The sequence below is a fragment of the Argiope bruennichi genome, chromosome 7 (genome assembly GCF_947563725.1).
Source record: "Argiope bruennichi chromosome 7, qqArgBrue1.1, whole genome shotgun sequence".
In the NCBI taxonomy this organism is placed as follows: domain Eukaryota; kingdom Metazoa; phylum Arthropoda; class Arachnida; order Araneae; family Araneidae; genus Argiope; species Argiope bruennichi.
The window spans coordinates 72,614,393-72,629,255 of NC_079157.1; the positions used below are offsets into that span (position 1 = coordinate 72,614,393).

The 14,863-nt window shown below is 30.8% G+C and overlaps 2 protein-coding genes across 2 annotated transcripts; one reads left to right on the forward strand and one right to left on the reverse strand.

Annotated features, from left to right (window-relative positions):
- Positions 1 to 1,738: 1,738 nt before the first annotated feature.
- LOC129976512 (tubulin alpha chain, testis-specific-like) lies at positions 1,739 to 10,446 on the reverse strand. The gene is made up of 6 exons (XM_056090118.1): positions 10,317 to 10,446; positions 6,319 to 6,586; positions 5,579 to 5,865; positions 4,512 to 4,774; positions 3,591 to 3,855; positions 1,739 to 2,092 (listed from the first exon to the last, which is right to left on the reverse strand). The coding sequence occupies exons 2-6, from the start codon at positions 6,557 to 6,559 to the stop codon at positions 1,793 to 1,795; spliced, it is 1,356 nt and encodes a 451-aa protein (XP_055946093.1). The 5' UTR covers positions 6,560 to 6,586; positions 10,317 to 10,446; the 3' UTR covers positions 1,739 to 1,792.
- A 2,638-nt stretch (positions 10,447 to 13,084) lies between these two features.
- LOC129976176 (nitric oxide synthase-interacting protein-like) lies at positions 13,085 to 14,514 on the forward strand. Its single transcript, XM_056089610.1, has one exon. The coding sequence runs from the start codon at positions 13,155 to 13,157 to the stop codon at positions 14,031 to 14,033; it is 879 nt and encodes a 292-aa protein (XP_055945585.1). The 5' UTR covers positions 13,085 to 13,154; the 3' UTR covers positions 14,034 to 14,514.
- The last annotated feature ends 349 nt before the right edge of the window (positions 14,515 to 14,863 follow it).

Sequence of the window (14,863 nt, forward strand, 5' to 3'; positions counted from 1 at the left end):
TTCTAAAGGAGTATTTACTATCCAAGAAATAACCACGTTCCAAACTGGGTTACACTAAGTCTAACGATTAGTCCTGTAAAGCATTTAAATTTTTTTAAACTATAACAGCGCGAAAATGCAGACATTATCAAATTAATGTGATATTTTGGATTCTGCTATTTTGATTAAACTCTATCGCCAAAAAAAATGAATTGATTGAATGGAGAAAAAAATTTGTTAACTAATTATCAAAATTCTTATATTTTTAAATATCAATTATTGCCATAAACATTATGTAATTCATCATATATGTATATATTCAAATTATTGAATACTGCAAATACAACATATATTCATATTTCATTGCAGTGCTTAACTTTTTTTACGTTAGTTTCTAATTCGATGTAAAATATATTTCTTTTTGTATAGAAATGTTGCTCTCTACAATCTTACCATTTCAATTGAATGAAAATGTTACACTTTTATTAAACTATGGAAACTTTTATAACTATGGAAAAATCAATTTTAGTAATTTCTAAAAGTTGTTAGTAACATTAGTAGTTTTTCTTAAAGCTGCAGCACTTTAAAAATCGTTTGAAAAAAATTAATATTCACATTTTAATTAAAAATAATTTCACTACTGCTAAAAAGATCTTGTGTATAATAAAATATTATATAAAACATTTTTTATTATAAAAATATAAATATATATTTAGATACTTACAAAATGCTGTGAATATTTTTTTCTAGTTTCTTCGGATAATAATGTGAATATTTCATCAATATACACCCAGGGACTATAGAGATATTATCTCATTTAAGTTTGCTAAACATTTTTTTTTCTAAAGACATTCTTCGTAACAACATTCCACAAATGAGACTAGAGCTCTTCTGAATATTTTATAACAGCAGGAGAACGATGAATATCGGTGCAAGATTTAATGAACACAGATCTTACTACATAAAATAGCTTGCGTAAAACCGAGGCTTGAACCCTGGTCCGCCGATCTCCTATTGCGTGCCATCGTAATCCAGTAATGGCGTAAAAAAGATTAGTTTTCATACCTAACATACCTTTCTTGAAGAAAGTTACACTCTTTAAATTAGAAAAGGGTATATTCTATATTAACATCTTAAATTTTTTTTCTCAACTAGGTACCTGTTGCATTCATATTCTAAAATTTATTATAATTCTTCAATGCGCGTCTTTATATTTTTAAAGAAGCACCAAATATTATTAAAAATAATTGTTCTCAATGTTTTGATAAATAATTAATTCTCAAGAATACTAAAAAAAGTGGTAATACTTTATCACCCACAAAGGGCCTCCCAACGAAAATTATTTCTAAAATGCCCGTAATTTATATAGCTCCGTAGTAAAAACTTGATTTTAGGTACCGTTGGTCCGATAGTCCATTTTAATTTAGTTCATTCATTAGATAGTTCATTTAGTTTTTAAACTAAGTTTAGGTTATGGCTCAGATGTTGTTTTTGTCGTCTAATTATACTGCAACTGCAAAATTACTAAGTTTAATCTTAATAAAAAAAACTTAAATTTATCCTTCTTAAGTAGTCCATATGAAATTATAAATAAAGAAACTTAACAATACGTACAATTTTTTATGAGGTTTCTTACTATTTTATTAATAAAATTTCGAAACAAATTCCAGGAATAAAAAAAAATATATATTATTTCTTAGAATAGAAGAGAATAATATCATTGTCTTTTTTTTTTTTAAACAATTCAGAAAATATGCAAAAAAGAAAAATTTAGAGTCCAAGTTCCAATAAACGATAGTTTTCATTATAAGTATCAATATTCTTCTTCTTCACCCTCCTCAGCTCCTTCGGTTGAATCGAGTCCAACCTCCTCGTAATCCTTCTCCAAAGCCGCCAAATCTTCTCTGGCTTCCGAAAACTCGCCTTCTTCCATTCCCTCGCCAACGTACCAATGGACAAAGGCCCGCTTGGCGTACATCAAGTCAAATTTGTGATCCAATCTCGACCAGGCCTCGGCGATGGCGGTAGTATTGGCAAGCATGCACACGGCCCGCTGAACTTTGGCAAGATCTCCGCCAGGTACAACAGTGGGAGGCTGATAGTTGATACCAACCTAAAAAAGTATTAATCTTCATATAGAAAAACAGCATAAATCATTTTTGAAGAAAAAAATCTCCGTATAGAGATTTAATTTGAGAAACGAGTTTTGATTCATAAGGAAATTCATCGCCAAGATGACTTTTCCATTAACGTAGTAGTAGTTGTCAAAAAAGTATAAATATTCATACTAAATGTAAATTGAGGGAGAATATCAGCGTTATATTATGAAAGAGTTGTAAAATTATCAGAAAAAAAATGTCGTAAAATGATAAAAGATTTACAACATTCTAGTTGTTGTCTTTCTAAAGGTTAAGTATTCGAGTTTACAAAACTTACCTTTTCAACTACAATATTTCTTTTTTTTTTTTCATATAAGCTGCTAAGATCTAATTACTCCAGTCGTTGCTTACATTTTTGTCTATTACTAAAATTCTGTCTCATTTCTTACTTTTTATACAATCATTCAAAATTTTAAATTTCTTCGATTTCACAATATTAATGACGTTTATAAATGGAATGTAAATTTATACGAACTTAATGTCATAGCAATGTCGAATGTAATTGTTTCATTTCATTTAATTCTGCACTTCTAATGTCTTTCTTCAACAAGATTAGCAGTGGCATGCCAATGTTGATTTTCATTTTCTAAGATTGAATCAATACCTTTTAACTATGATATCAATAATCATTAAAATTTATTCAATTCAAGTAAGTGATATAACTAGATTGTGAAGACAGAATTTGAAAGATTTTGATTTTAAACATAACAGGAGTATTCTGTTTTTTGAAAAAGCTAAAACTTTTTTATTTGACATTTTCCAGCCCTGAATATAATTCAGACCTTACTATATTAATAATAATTCAGTAATGCAGGAAGATGTGCAATCTCAGTATAAATAATTCACCATATGTTGTAATTCCTGAATTCTTACTTCACTTCATTTTTCTTCTTAGTTTATTATAAAAAATTTAAATACAAGAAGAAATAAGTTTGATTGCAAGTTCATCTCGTTTGGCACATATAAAATTTTTACTAATAACTAAAAATACTAATTAGACAAATACGATAAATCTAATCTATCTATAAATCTGATTTTGAAATTACCAAAGTAGTCAGGAATAAACTTCACTAGCATAAAAAAAGTAATAACTGCAGATGTAACTGCAAAGTAATAACTGTAGATGTCGTTTTTAAATCCATGCTATTAGCTTTTCAATATGAACATATGCCCTTTAGGCATGCGAATTTCATGTTCTTTCAAAGAGAATTGAAAATAGGTTCCTACTGACTTACAAACATATGAAGATAAAAAAAATGCCATATATTATTGTGAATCAATTAGATTGAATGAACTGAAATTTCAACTTTTTGAACTACAACAGCAACAACATTGCTTGCGATTTAAGGTACTAATGAATGAAACTGATAGTGTCTTAACTCTTTCCCTACATTTTTAAGACTAATAGGGGAATATCTGGGTTTATTTGACTGCCCATTATTTCCTGCTTACCTTGAATCCAGTGGGGCACCAGTCCACAAATTGGATCGTCCTCCTGCTCTTGATGGCGGCAATGGCTGCATTCACATCTTTTGGTACAACATCTCCCCGGTACAAGAGGCAGCATGCCATGTATTTCCCATGTCGGGGATCGCACTTCACCATTTGATTGGCGGGTTCGAAGCAGGCATTGGTGATTTCGGCCACGGTCAGCTGCTCGTGGTAAGCCTTTTCGGCTGATATCACTGGTGCATACGTGACAAGCGGGAAGTGAATTCTGGAAGAAAATTGCAGTCTTAAAAATATGCTGTCTTTTTTTTTCTTTAAGTTAAACTGTACCAAATAAAGCATCGCATCTGAGTATCGTGCTCCTCAGAAAGTTTAAACAGTAAGTCAATTAAAATAAATATAATTTATGAAGATCTCAGGTCCTTACAGGAAATTTTCAACACATATTTTAATTTTCACATAATTGAAACTGACACACAAATAAAATCATAAGCATCAGAAGTAGAAGCTCTTCTCCGGATAGCTCCGGACAACTCTTCCTATAATGATTTATACAGTTTCATGGTACAAGAATTACCTGAGAAAGAGAAATAGCATTACTTTGATAGATTCTCGTTGGCATCCAAGTATCACATCATTATTGATTCTTGAGATTTAGGCAAGAATTAAGATCTCGGACATTGAAGATCTGATGCAATGTAAATTTTATTCCATTTCTAAGGAAAACGCACCATTCATACAAGAAATCTCAATTTTGATAGTAGGTAAAATATTTACTATTTAGCTCTGATGTCGTTTATCTCTGTCACCCGTATTATAAAATGAGAATTATTTAGAAACTTCACACAACTAAATAGAATCGTGCTAGCAAGGCATGAAATGGCAATCTGACATCGTAAGAAAACTATTTCTATGTTTACTTACCTAGGATATGGCACCAAGTTGGTTTGAAATTCCGTCAAGTCCACATTCAAGGCCCCATCGAATCTCAGTGACGCTGTTATAGAGGAGACGATCTGGCCGATGAGACGATTGAGATTGGTGTAAGTGGGCCTCTCGATGTCCAGGTTTCGACGGCTAATGTCATAGATTGCTTCATTGTCCACCATAAATGCGCAGTCGGAATGCTCCAATGTTGTATGCGTGGTTAGAATGGAATTGTAGGGTTCCACGACGGCTGTTGAAACCTGTTAATGAAATAAATAATTTGTTATAATCACATAAATACTAGTAAAACCTGATCTTTTATTAAGTTAAATTTAATATATTTTTTAAAATTTTGTTTACAGACTATTACATTAGAAGAGATAGCTTAGTTTCTTCGATCCCAATTTGCCGTTATAATTTATCACTAAGGAAAAAGGAATAAATTTTTTTCGTATAAATTTGTAATATGCATTCCAAAAAAAAAAAAAAAAATACAAAGTTGGTGGAATTTTTTTTTTCTTTCATTAACTTTTATTTTATATTAGTGGCGCAATGGTTATTGTCACGTATATGTTTTAATGCAAAATATCAATGAAATGTGAAATTGTGAAAGAAATTTATTATTAACTGTGATCAATAATGTGATATTTGGTTCATGCATTTGCACACATCTTAGATAACATCCCGAGAACAGAAATTAGTTATTTGATACAATAGTATTCCTTATAAAATTCGACTGAGAAGTTATGCTTCAATATTTCACTAATCCCTTTGTATACAATGACCAATTTGTTAGGTGCATCGAATTACTGAATTTTTAATTTGAAATTTGAAATTAAGTGAAAATATTAAAGAATTTAAAATGCAAAAATTGCTTAAAACACTAAAATATTTCATATAGGAATTAAAATAATAATAAAGGTCCTAAATGGGATGTGTCATCTCATTAGGTAATTAAGTAAAATCACAAGGGAAGGTGTTAAACAGACAAAAAGCACAACTTTTAATAGATAAAGACACAGTAAGAAGAAGATAGTGAGCAATAAAATAATTGTTCGGCTTACTTGAGGGGCTGGATAGATAGCGAATTCCAGTTTTGACTTCTTGCCGTAATCGACCGACAGTCTCTCCATTAGCAAAGATGCAAAACCGGAACCAGTCCCTCCGCCGAAACTGTGAAATATCAAAAATCCCTGGAGTCCTGTGCACTGGTCAGCGAGCTTCCTGCATCTATCCAGTACCAGATCGATGAGCTCCTTGCCGATGGTGTAGTGTCCACGAGCATAGTTATTGGCCGCATCTTCCTTGCCAGTGATGAGCTGTTCCGGGTGGAACAACTGACGATATGTGCCTACAAGGAAATTTGATTTACTAGCCACATTAAATACATTAAGTCTTCTCAATGTATTGCGAATAAAACATTATTTTTCAACTAACAATATAATACAACAACTATTTGACAAGGAAGCAAAAGCTAATTTAGTACTTGTTAATTTATGACCCCCTCAATAAATCATTACAAATTACAGTCGCCAACAGAAGTTGCCGTGGCAAAATCATGGTATCTTATGTATAATGGAGTTTGGCGACCTTGGCGTAATCAGAAAATTGCCAACAAAAACAGGAGAATTTTTTAAATTTCGACGCCGAATTGTTTTGACGATTATAGTATTTTCTCTATATATTTCGAATATGGAAAAATAAAAATGACACAATAGAGAAATAATCTGATTTTTACTTTAAATGTTTTTTCATGAACGTGTTAATTTGTCGTATATTAGACATTAAGAAGCAAATTACCTACCTGTTCGAACTTCATCGACAACGGTGGGCTCTAGATCGATGTAAACGGCTCTGGGTACATGTTTCCCGGCACCAGTTTCGCTGAAGAAGGTGTTGTAGGAATCATCACCGCCGCCCACTGTCTTGTCGCTGGGCATCTGTCCATCCGGCTGAATGCCGTGTTCCAGACAGTAGAGTTCCCAGCAGGCATTACCGACTTGCACTCCAGCTTGACCAACATGGATACTAATGCATTCACGCATGATGGAGATTTAGTAGCGCGTAGTAACCTGAGAGAAGGAATAGTTACCCAAATTGTTTTATTAGGTTGTAAAAATCAATCCAAGTTAGTTTAAATTTTTTAAACTTCTTTAATAACACCTGCAGTGTGCTACACACGAAGAAGGCGTACAAAGAAAAAGTGATTAAAGAATGTGATTCAATTCCATCGGAAAATCCATGATACTTTCTCTAATATTTATGCGAATTAAAACTTTTACAAATTGAGTAATTGCTTCAGGAAATACATGTTTGCTGATAGTACCGAGTTTTTTCCTGAATTACTCAAAGTGTAAAAAAGCTAAGTAACTACATTTAAAAGAGTAAAGAAAGAAAGTAGAACTGGGTTTTAAAGAAATGAACGATGTACTGTCGAACAAAAATGATGCAAACCTGCCAAAATGGCAATCACATTAAATCACAAAATTAAAAATTTTTCCTGGAATATTTGTACTTGGAGTATTTTAGTATATTTGTTTGGACTGAACGATGCAACGAATTTAAAACTGACTTTTTGCTTTTTACAGCTAAATTTCAATTGCTTTTTTTAAAATTTCCCTATTGTTTCTACAGCCATCTTAGCTGTAAGAAATGGTAACAAACAGCTTTTAGGGTCGTAATAAATGTTAAAAGAATTATCAGATTTGGTAAGAAATCGACCAAAAACATTCAACTTTGGAGAAAAGACATTATATTCTCAAGTCTTGGCCCATCTAATAACGCTAAAATTTGAACGGTAATACTTAGAAGTTTATACAGTTTTCTTTTTTAAATTTAACTTTACTTTTTAACAGGTTTTGGTTACATTTAAGAACAAGGTATTTTACTTTCGCCATGTACAAAAAAGTTATTTTACTTTCACCATGTACAAAAAAGTTCTCTTAAAGTCAAATAAGTTCAATCTTAACAGTGTTGCATTTAATAATTTGGCTGTACCGTATTCTTAAGGATAACTTATTTTATTTATAAACCGAGAAATTTCCTCAGTAAAGAGATTAATGTCTGGTTTTTCGCCAAGCAAGACAAATTCCAGCCTACCGCCCAAAAAGACGCCAAATATCCATCAACTTGAATGGTAACAAGCTGCTTTTAAGGTTGCAATAAAAAAAAAATGACGTTAGATTTGAGAAGGAATAGTTCCAAATAATCCAGTTTTGGAGTCCTGACATTATTACTCTTAAGTTATTTTCCTTTCCAGAGCTTACAAAAAGGGAAATTTCTTATCTTTTGCATCATTTGATAACACGATAAAAAAATTTAAAAACTATTTTTATTGACAAAATTGTCTGCTATCTTCTTCGTCATATGATCAAAGTTCAAAATTACCGTAGTATTTCTAAATCGGTGCATTAATTTTTCTAATTAAATAATTGATCTCTTTATAAAATCAATTTAAAAAACATATATGTTTTAAATATCTATTTTAGATATTTTAATCGAAGTATTCACAAAAGTAATTTGTGCGTGAAAATAAAATTATCACAAAATTAAAGCCACATAACGTAATTTTATTTTTATGAACTAAAATGCATTTTAAATAATAATTTTTAAACAAAACATTCCTGAAATTCTACCATTTTTAGGTATTATCTTAATAATATATTCCACTTTTTGAATCGAAGCAAATTAGTTAAAAAAAACCTGTTACTTACGATTTACAGATCAAAATTTCAAATAGTTTTTCTATTAGAATTGAATAAAACAAACGCACAACTCAATATTAAAATTCTTTTCAAAATTTTTATCCATTTGAAATGCATTTAATGAAAAGCAATTACGTGAATCACGTCGCGTGTCAGATATATGATCGGCTGAATGATGAGTACTTGTTTATAAACGTGCGAAAATAGATTTAAACTTGAAAAATTAGTATTCGGAAAATGAATAAATAAATCTAATATATAAAAATCTCATGTCACGGTGTTTGTGTTCGTACTTCTCCGAAACGGCTCGACCGATTTTCATGAAATTTTTTATGTGTATTTGGTAGGTATGAGAATAGGTCGTAAAGTATATTTCACAAAGCTAGGTAATTATGGTGTCCCTATCCACGTTCAACGTACGCTGATGAGATCAACGCTTGCTTGAAATCAACGCCACTGTGGCGTAATGTTGAAAAAGTCCAGCTAAAAATAAACACGCGCGTCCAAATGTTACAAGATCCATCTGCTGACACCTTCTCGGACTAATTGTTAGATATCGGCGATGGAAAAGTTGCTGTCTATAAAAATACTGGATGCATAAAATTGCCCAATAACTTCTGCACTGTCGTTGATTCGCAAAATGCCCTCATTGATTGCATATTTCCCGATGTACGCACACAATACATAAATCATGCGTGGCTGGCAGAAAGAGCCGTTTTGGCAGCAAAAAATGTGGACGTCGACGATTTTAAACTTCAAGATACAGAAGTCGTTGTCTAGCGACTTGGTATCATACAAATCGATCAATACAGTTTGCGGTATTGACGAAGCTGTAAATTATTCGAATTCAAAACAGAGTTTTTGAACTCACTAGATTTGACAGGCATGTCACCACACCTTCTACGACTGAAAGCAGGATCTCCGGTTCTTTTATTTTGGAATTTGAACCCACCACATTCGGCGATCATCATCTACAGCGCTCCATTCTTCTTTCTGTCATAGATCTTATCCCCACACACGTACAATACATTCGCCATTTTTTAATTAGCAACCAAAATATTCACTAGAAATAATTTATATGGCAGAACAATGTTTGCCGGGTCAGCTAGTAATGTTATAAAATTCATCGTTAAAAGTCGAAGATTGCCGATATAAATTGTATTTTATTTTAACAAATTTTTAGTGCCTTACTTATATTAATACATATATATTTTAATATTTAATTTCTTACGAAATATGGTTAATAAAATTGTTATTTTTATGTCAAAGCATTACTTGGCGTCAAAATTATAATAATATTTAATTTTGTTTCACATGTGCTATAATTCTGAAAATTCAGCAAACGATAACGATCTTTTATTTTTTGCGAATAGCTCAAAGAATTAATCTCTGCTTGATGATAATGATGATTGAGATGTATGTTTATCCCCATTTTCTCTGTTTATCTATGTCGCAATCAGTCTATATCAGAGCAATTAAAAAACAATAATTGAATTTTGAGGTTATATAACAGAAATATAAATACTACTACTAAATGTTATTAGGGAAAAGAAAAAGCTATTTAAGGTTTATTTTTGTACTTTCACTTACCCAGAAATTACCTCTCCCAATTACGAAAAAAATTTAATAAAGTTTTTCAATTATTAAAAATTAATCAGAACTTTAAATTTCAGTTGGTATCACCAGAATATATTATTTTGCAACATCTCTTTTTATATGATCTTCAAATTAAAATAGCTTTTTTATAACACTAATTTCATTCCATATAACTTTAATAAATTTTTCGAAATTAATTTTAAACACAATTTGCATTAGTGTTTTTAATACTATACTGACATATGTTACCGCTTCGTTGGAGCTTTTTGTTAAAGAATGTTGCAACTATGCGCTGACTTGGCTTCAGCGATTAAATTTATTGTAACCCTGCTGACATGGAATCAGCTATTAAAATAGTTTCGTATTGAATCGTTGCGGGGTCGGTTGAACTTCGATCAAATAAAAAGTTGGCTTTCGAATTGTCGCTTGATTTTAAATAAGATTACAGTCCACTTATTAACAAATTGAAATGAACCAGCTTAAATTTATAGGAAATTCATACCAACATATTCAAAAGAGCTATGAATACTGCTGCTCCTATTATGACATCCAAGTATAGTTTTAGAAATTCATGAGTATATTCGCCAGGCACTGAGCAATTTCGAGCAACAATAGAAACAGCGAGAAAGAGTTAATGTAAACGCTAGAGAAAAAGCTAAAAACGAGGAACAAATTCTGCAAGAAATAGTTAACTAAGTTTTACAACTTTTCCTAAAACACTATTTCATGACTAAATTGTGATTATAGGATGCGAACAATAGTTTTGTCTTAAATTCAATAAGATAATTGAAGCTTCAGTAAGGAAAATTTGAAGAAATTTTATGAAAAAGGTATTTTACCCTTTGTAATGACAAAAGTTGAAACCATAATTATAGCACAAATTGTAAAACTGGGAGGAGTAGTTTCCTCAAAACTTTCTAGCATACTTTCTAATTATAGTATTATCCTGGAGGATGCCTATCTGGCATACAATATTACAAAATACTTTTGGCGTGAATCTAACATTTGTGCTGAATATATCATGTGATCATTGTCGAATGTTTTGGCGCTTAATCCATGGTATGAGGATAATAACAGTCTCAAATCAAAATTGGGATTTTAGAATATTATTATTAATATTATCGGGGTTTTCCCAACCGATTGAAACAAAATTTGACACAGAACTACACTTGTAGTCAAAAAAACCATATACCAAATTTGATATATTTAAGTCTCTGCATTTATGAGTTATCATGTTTATATGTTTCTGAAACTACATATCAACAAACGGTCAACTCCTTGTTGGATTTGGCTCAACATTTGAGAGATATCTACATTATAGATGTTGAAACTGTGAACCGAATTTCATCTATCTAGCTTTCTTCGTTTTGTGGTAATTATGTTAGCTTATATTTGAACAATTGGACAGACAGACTTACTCTAAATAGATTTTGCTTAAAATGTGATAAATCCTGCGAATTTAGTATAAAAACCTTAAACTAAATTTCATACGTCTAGCTCAAAATGGTTTTGTTATTTTTGTCACAGACGGATATGTTTCAAAATGACGTTTTTCGATCTCAGGAAGTCCTAAAGCGTAGAGATTCGTCAAAATATCGAGTTGGAATTTTTTGAAGATTACAATACTCTATCTATACTTCGTATATGAGAATGTAAAAGTGCTAGTGATTGATATTGTTCTGTTATATTCCGTGATTTTATTTTACAACGAAATTTTATTTAAGCACTGCATATAATGAGTGTAACTTGAACTTAATTTAAAATTAATTCTCTTTCCTGTGAATGTACGACACATATAAAATGTTCCCCAAAATAAAATAATTCCCTTATTAAAAAATTCATAGCATTCGCTTTAAATATGTTCATCAAAAATAACATTATCTCTGAAGTTTCTAAACGTATTGAATGAAAATCCTCATCGAAACTTAAACAGGAACTGATTTCCTGATTGCATAGTTAAAGACCATTGTTTCGATGCAAATATTTTAAATACAAGGAAAAGAGGAAACAAAATTTTCGATCAGTTGAGTCTAATCAATAATGAAAAGAACACTTTTTAGACCCAAAAACTAAAGGTATTGTTAGACATATTTCATTTTATAATCTTAACTGCTATTTCTTTCTCTCATAAATAAATAAATTTTAAAGTAAATCAAAGGAATAACAATAAATTCACTTGGAAAAATTGTAATCTCCTTATATTTTTTTCTTTGGATTTATTTCCTTAGGGCAAAAATAATTCAAGATAATTGATTATAAAAATGCAGGGCAATACTTAAGTCGGTAAGTGAGATTCAATTTTTTTTTATTGAATTATAACTTCAGCCAGCTTTAAAATGTTTTTAGAAATTTATCTGACAGTGAAATCACAAACTTCTGGAATAATCCACGTAGTTTTCGGTCTTTTTTTTTTTTTTTTTTTTTTTTTATGTCTTATGTAAGCATTCGTGAATTTAAATTATTCAGCAGATAAACCCTACCTCATTTTTTCAAATATATTTATGAAAGAAGAGTACGGTTGTTTTTTATTATTAAAAATAGTTATAATGTATACTTGTCAATCTGGAAAAAGTATAAATGGATTTTTCTATAAAAGATTACAATAATGGCAACTAAAAAATTCTTTTGAAAAAAAAATAAGTGAGTTTCCTTTACCAATACATTAAAGACAAATTTTGAATTATGATTAAATAGGTCATATACCTTTCATATTTCATAACATTATAAAAAATAATTTTATTATTATTTAGCCATTAGATTTTGATGAAACAATCTTTGTTTAATTATTTAATCATTTCTTTGTTATTATTTGATATTTTAAAAAATAAATAATAAGCGGAAAATATTAGAAAGGAACTTTATTTTTCATATTTATAAGTTCATAAAAAGAATTTTAAAAATGTGTTTTCGTATATCAGTATCTTGCGTATGTATTTTTTATTAAATGAGATTAAGAAATTAAATGTTTTAATGAGAAAGATGAAGTTGTTCATACTATTGTATAGGGGAAAAACGCTCACACTAAAGCGCATTTATAACAAAGAATTCATTTCATTCCAATTAAATTTGTCAAAATAAGCCCTTTTTTTTCCCCCAAAGTAAAATTTTTTCTCCTTTACCATAAGATGACAGAAAGTGACAAAACATCGCAGCATTTTTGGTTTTTGACTGTCGAAATCTTCCCTTTACAATTTCCTGTTTGCAATTTCCGCAATGTCTCTTTTCCGTAGCTGCATAGCTTGTGCAATTGTCATAAGTAACTCAGAATATTTCCACTAAACAACAAGTGTGTTGCAATATTTATGTGTTTTAACAGAAACATTTTTTTTTTCAAATTAATATGACCAGACGTAGCAAAAACGTGGGATCTGGACGTGTTTATTCTTACAATGAGAAGCAAAACGATTCCAAACTTAATGGTTATGGAACAACTGAAAACAGAATTGGTAAAGATTCAGTTAAAGATTTCGATTGCTGCTGTTTGACATTGCAACCATGCCGCTACCCGGTAATTACGCCCGATGGCTATCTTTATGATAAAGAAGCTATATTAGAATACATGATACATCAGAAGATGAAGATAGCTAAGCAGATGAGGGAATATGAAAAACAGAAGAAAAGACACGAAAAAGAAATGGCGGAATTGGCAAAAGCCGAAGAAAGATCTCGAGAACAAAAGTTTATAAAAATGGAAAGTAGCATTATGTCAGGCCGAATCGCCTTAGAGTCTTCGATTTCTGTATCAACTTCTAAGGTTTCGAATACAGCCAACGGACAAGAAACAGTGATGCCTAGTTTCTGGATACCAAGTTTAACTCCGAATGCTGAGAAGACAAAAACGAAAAAACCGGGAAAAGCTGTTCTGTGCCCGATGAGTGGCAAGCCACTGAAAATAAAAGATCTCGTTCCAGTTAAATTTACTGAAGTAAAAACTCCTCATGAGAGGAAATCTCTAATGTCCAGAAATGTTCGATACATGTGTGCCGTGACTCATGATGTACTTGGGAATTCTGTTCCTGTAGCTGTTTTGCGCACTTCTGGAAATGTGGTGACCATGGAATGTGTCACAAAACTGATTAAAAAAGATATGATTGACCCGACAAATGGAATGAAGCTGACTGATGGTGATATAATCCAATTCCAAAGAGGAGGAACTGGTTATGCTAGTACTAATAATAAGTTAAATGTGAAACTTGAGACACCTGCTATGATGGCATAAAAAATCGGACTTTTTTTATTGGAGATATTTTTTTTCCTGGAAAAAATGTGTATGGGTCTAGTCTACATGAAATATTGATCTGAACTTATTTCTTACTGACAAACTGTCCTGTTTAAAATAACGATTAAACCAGTAGTATAATTATAGGGTGATAGGATTGGTAAGGTCAAACCGTGATGTTGTAATTACATAGGAATATAAACACCGCCACTCTACAGTTCTCCAAGATTGAAAATTTGACCTTCTTCTCCTCATGTATTTGCTAGAGGTCTCATGAAATATTGCTAGAGGCCCATGTTGTCTAATTGAGATATTGGAATTAAGCAATTTTCTATGATGATGAAACATCTGGAATTTCGTTGGAGTTTCTTTGTTCCTGTGCTTCCTTGTATGGTATGTTTTTCATTTCTATGCTGAGCAAAACACTATGATTAATATAATTGTAGAATAAAATTAAATATCTAAAAATTTTTAGAAGAATCGCTAGAAAATCATTTTAAGAAACTACTTTTATAGATATGTGTTAAATGATTTTTGAAATATAGTAAAATGTCAAAAAAAAAAAAAAAAAAAGGATTGATCTTGATTTCTTAATACTAATTCGAAAATAAATTAAAAGAAATAATAAAGATTTTCGAAATGATAATAATTTCACTTCAAAACTTGGTTAATGATTGGCATATTCTAGTACATACCTATCTAAAAGTTTGGGAATAAATATTATTTGTTAGAAAAAGTGGGGTAAATACAATGGGATGCAATTGGTTTAACCACTGACATGAAATGTATATTAATGTAAATATATGAAATGTACTATCCTCGAATACAAA

Excerpts from the sequence above, each read along its gene's own strand:
- LOC129976512 (XM_056090118.1), bottom strand. The coding sequence starts at position 6,559 with ATGCGTGAATGCATTAGTATCCATGTTGGTCAAGCTGGAGTGCAAGTC. Across the intron at positions 5,866-6,318 it reads TGTCGATGAAGTTCGAACAG|GCACATATCGTCAGTTGTTC; the intron begins GTAGGTAATTTG and ends ATTTCCTTGTAG. Across the intron at positions 3,856-4,511 it reads AACTTGGTGCCATATCCTAG|AATTCACTTCCCGCTTGTCA; the intron begins GTAAGTAAACAT and ends ATTTTCTTCCAG.
- LOC129976176 (XM_056089610.1), top strand. The coding sequence starts at position 13,155 with ATGACCAGACGTAGCAAAAACGTGGGATCTGGACGTGTTTATTCTTAC.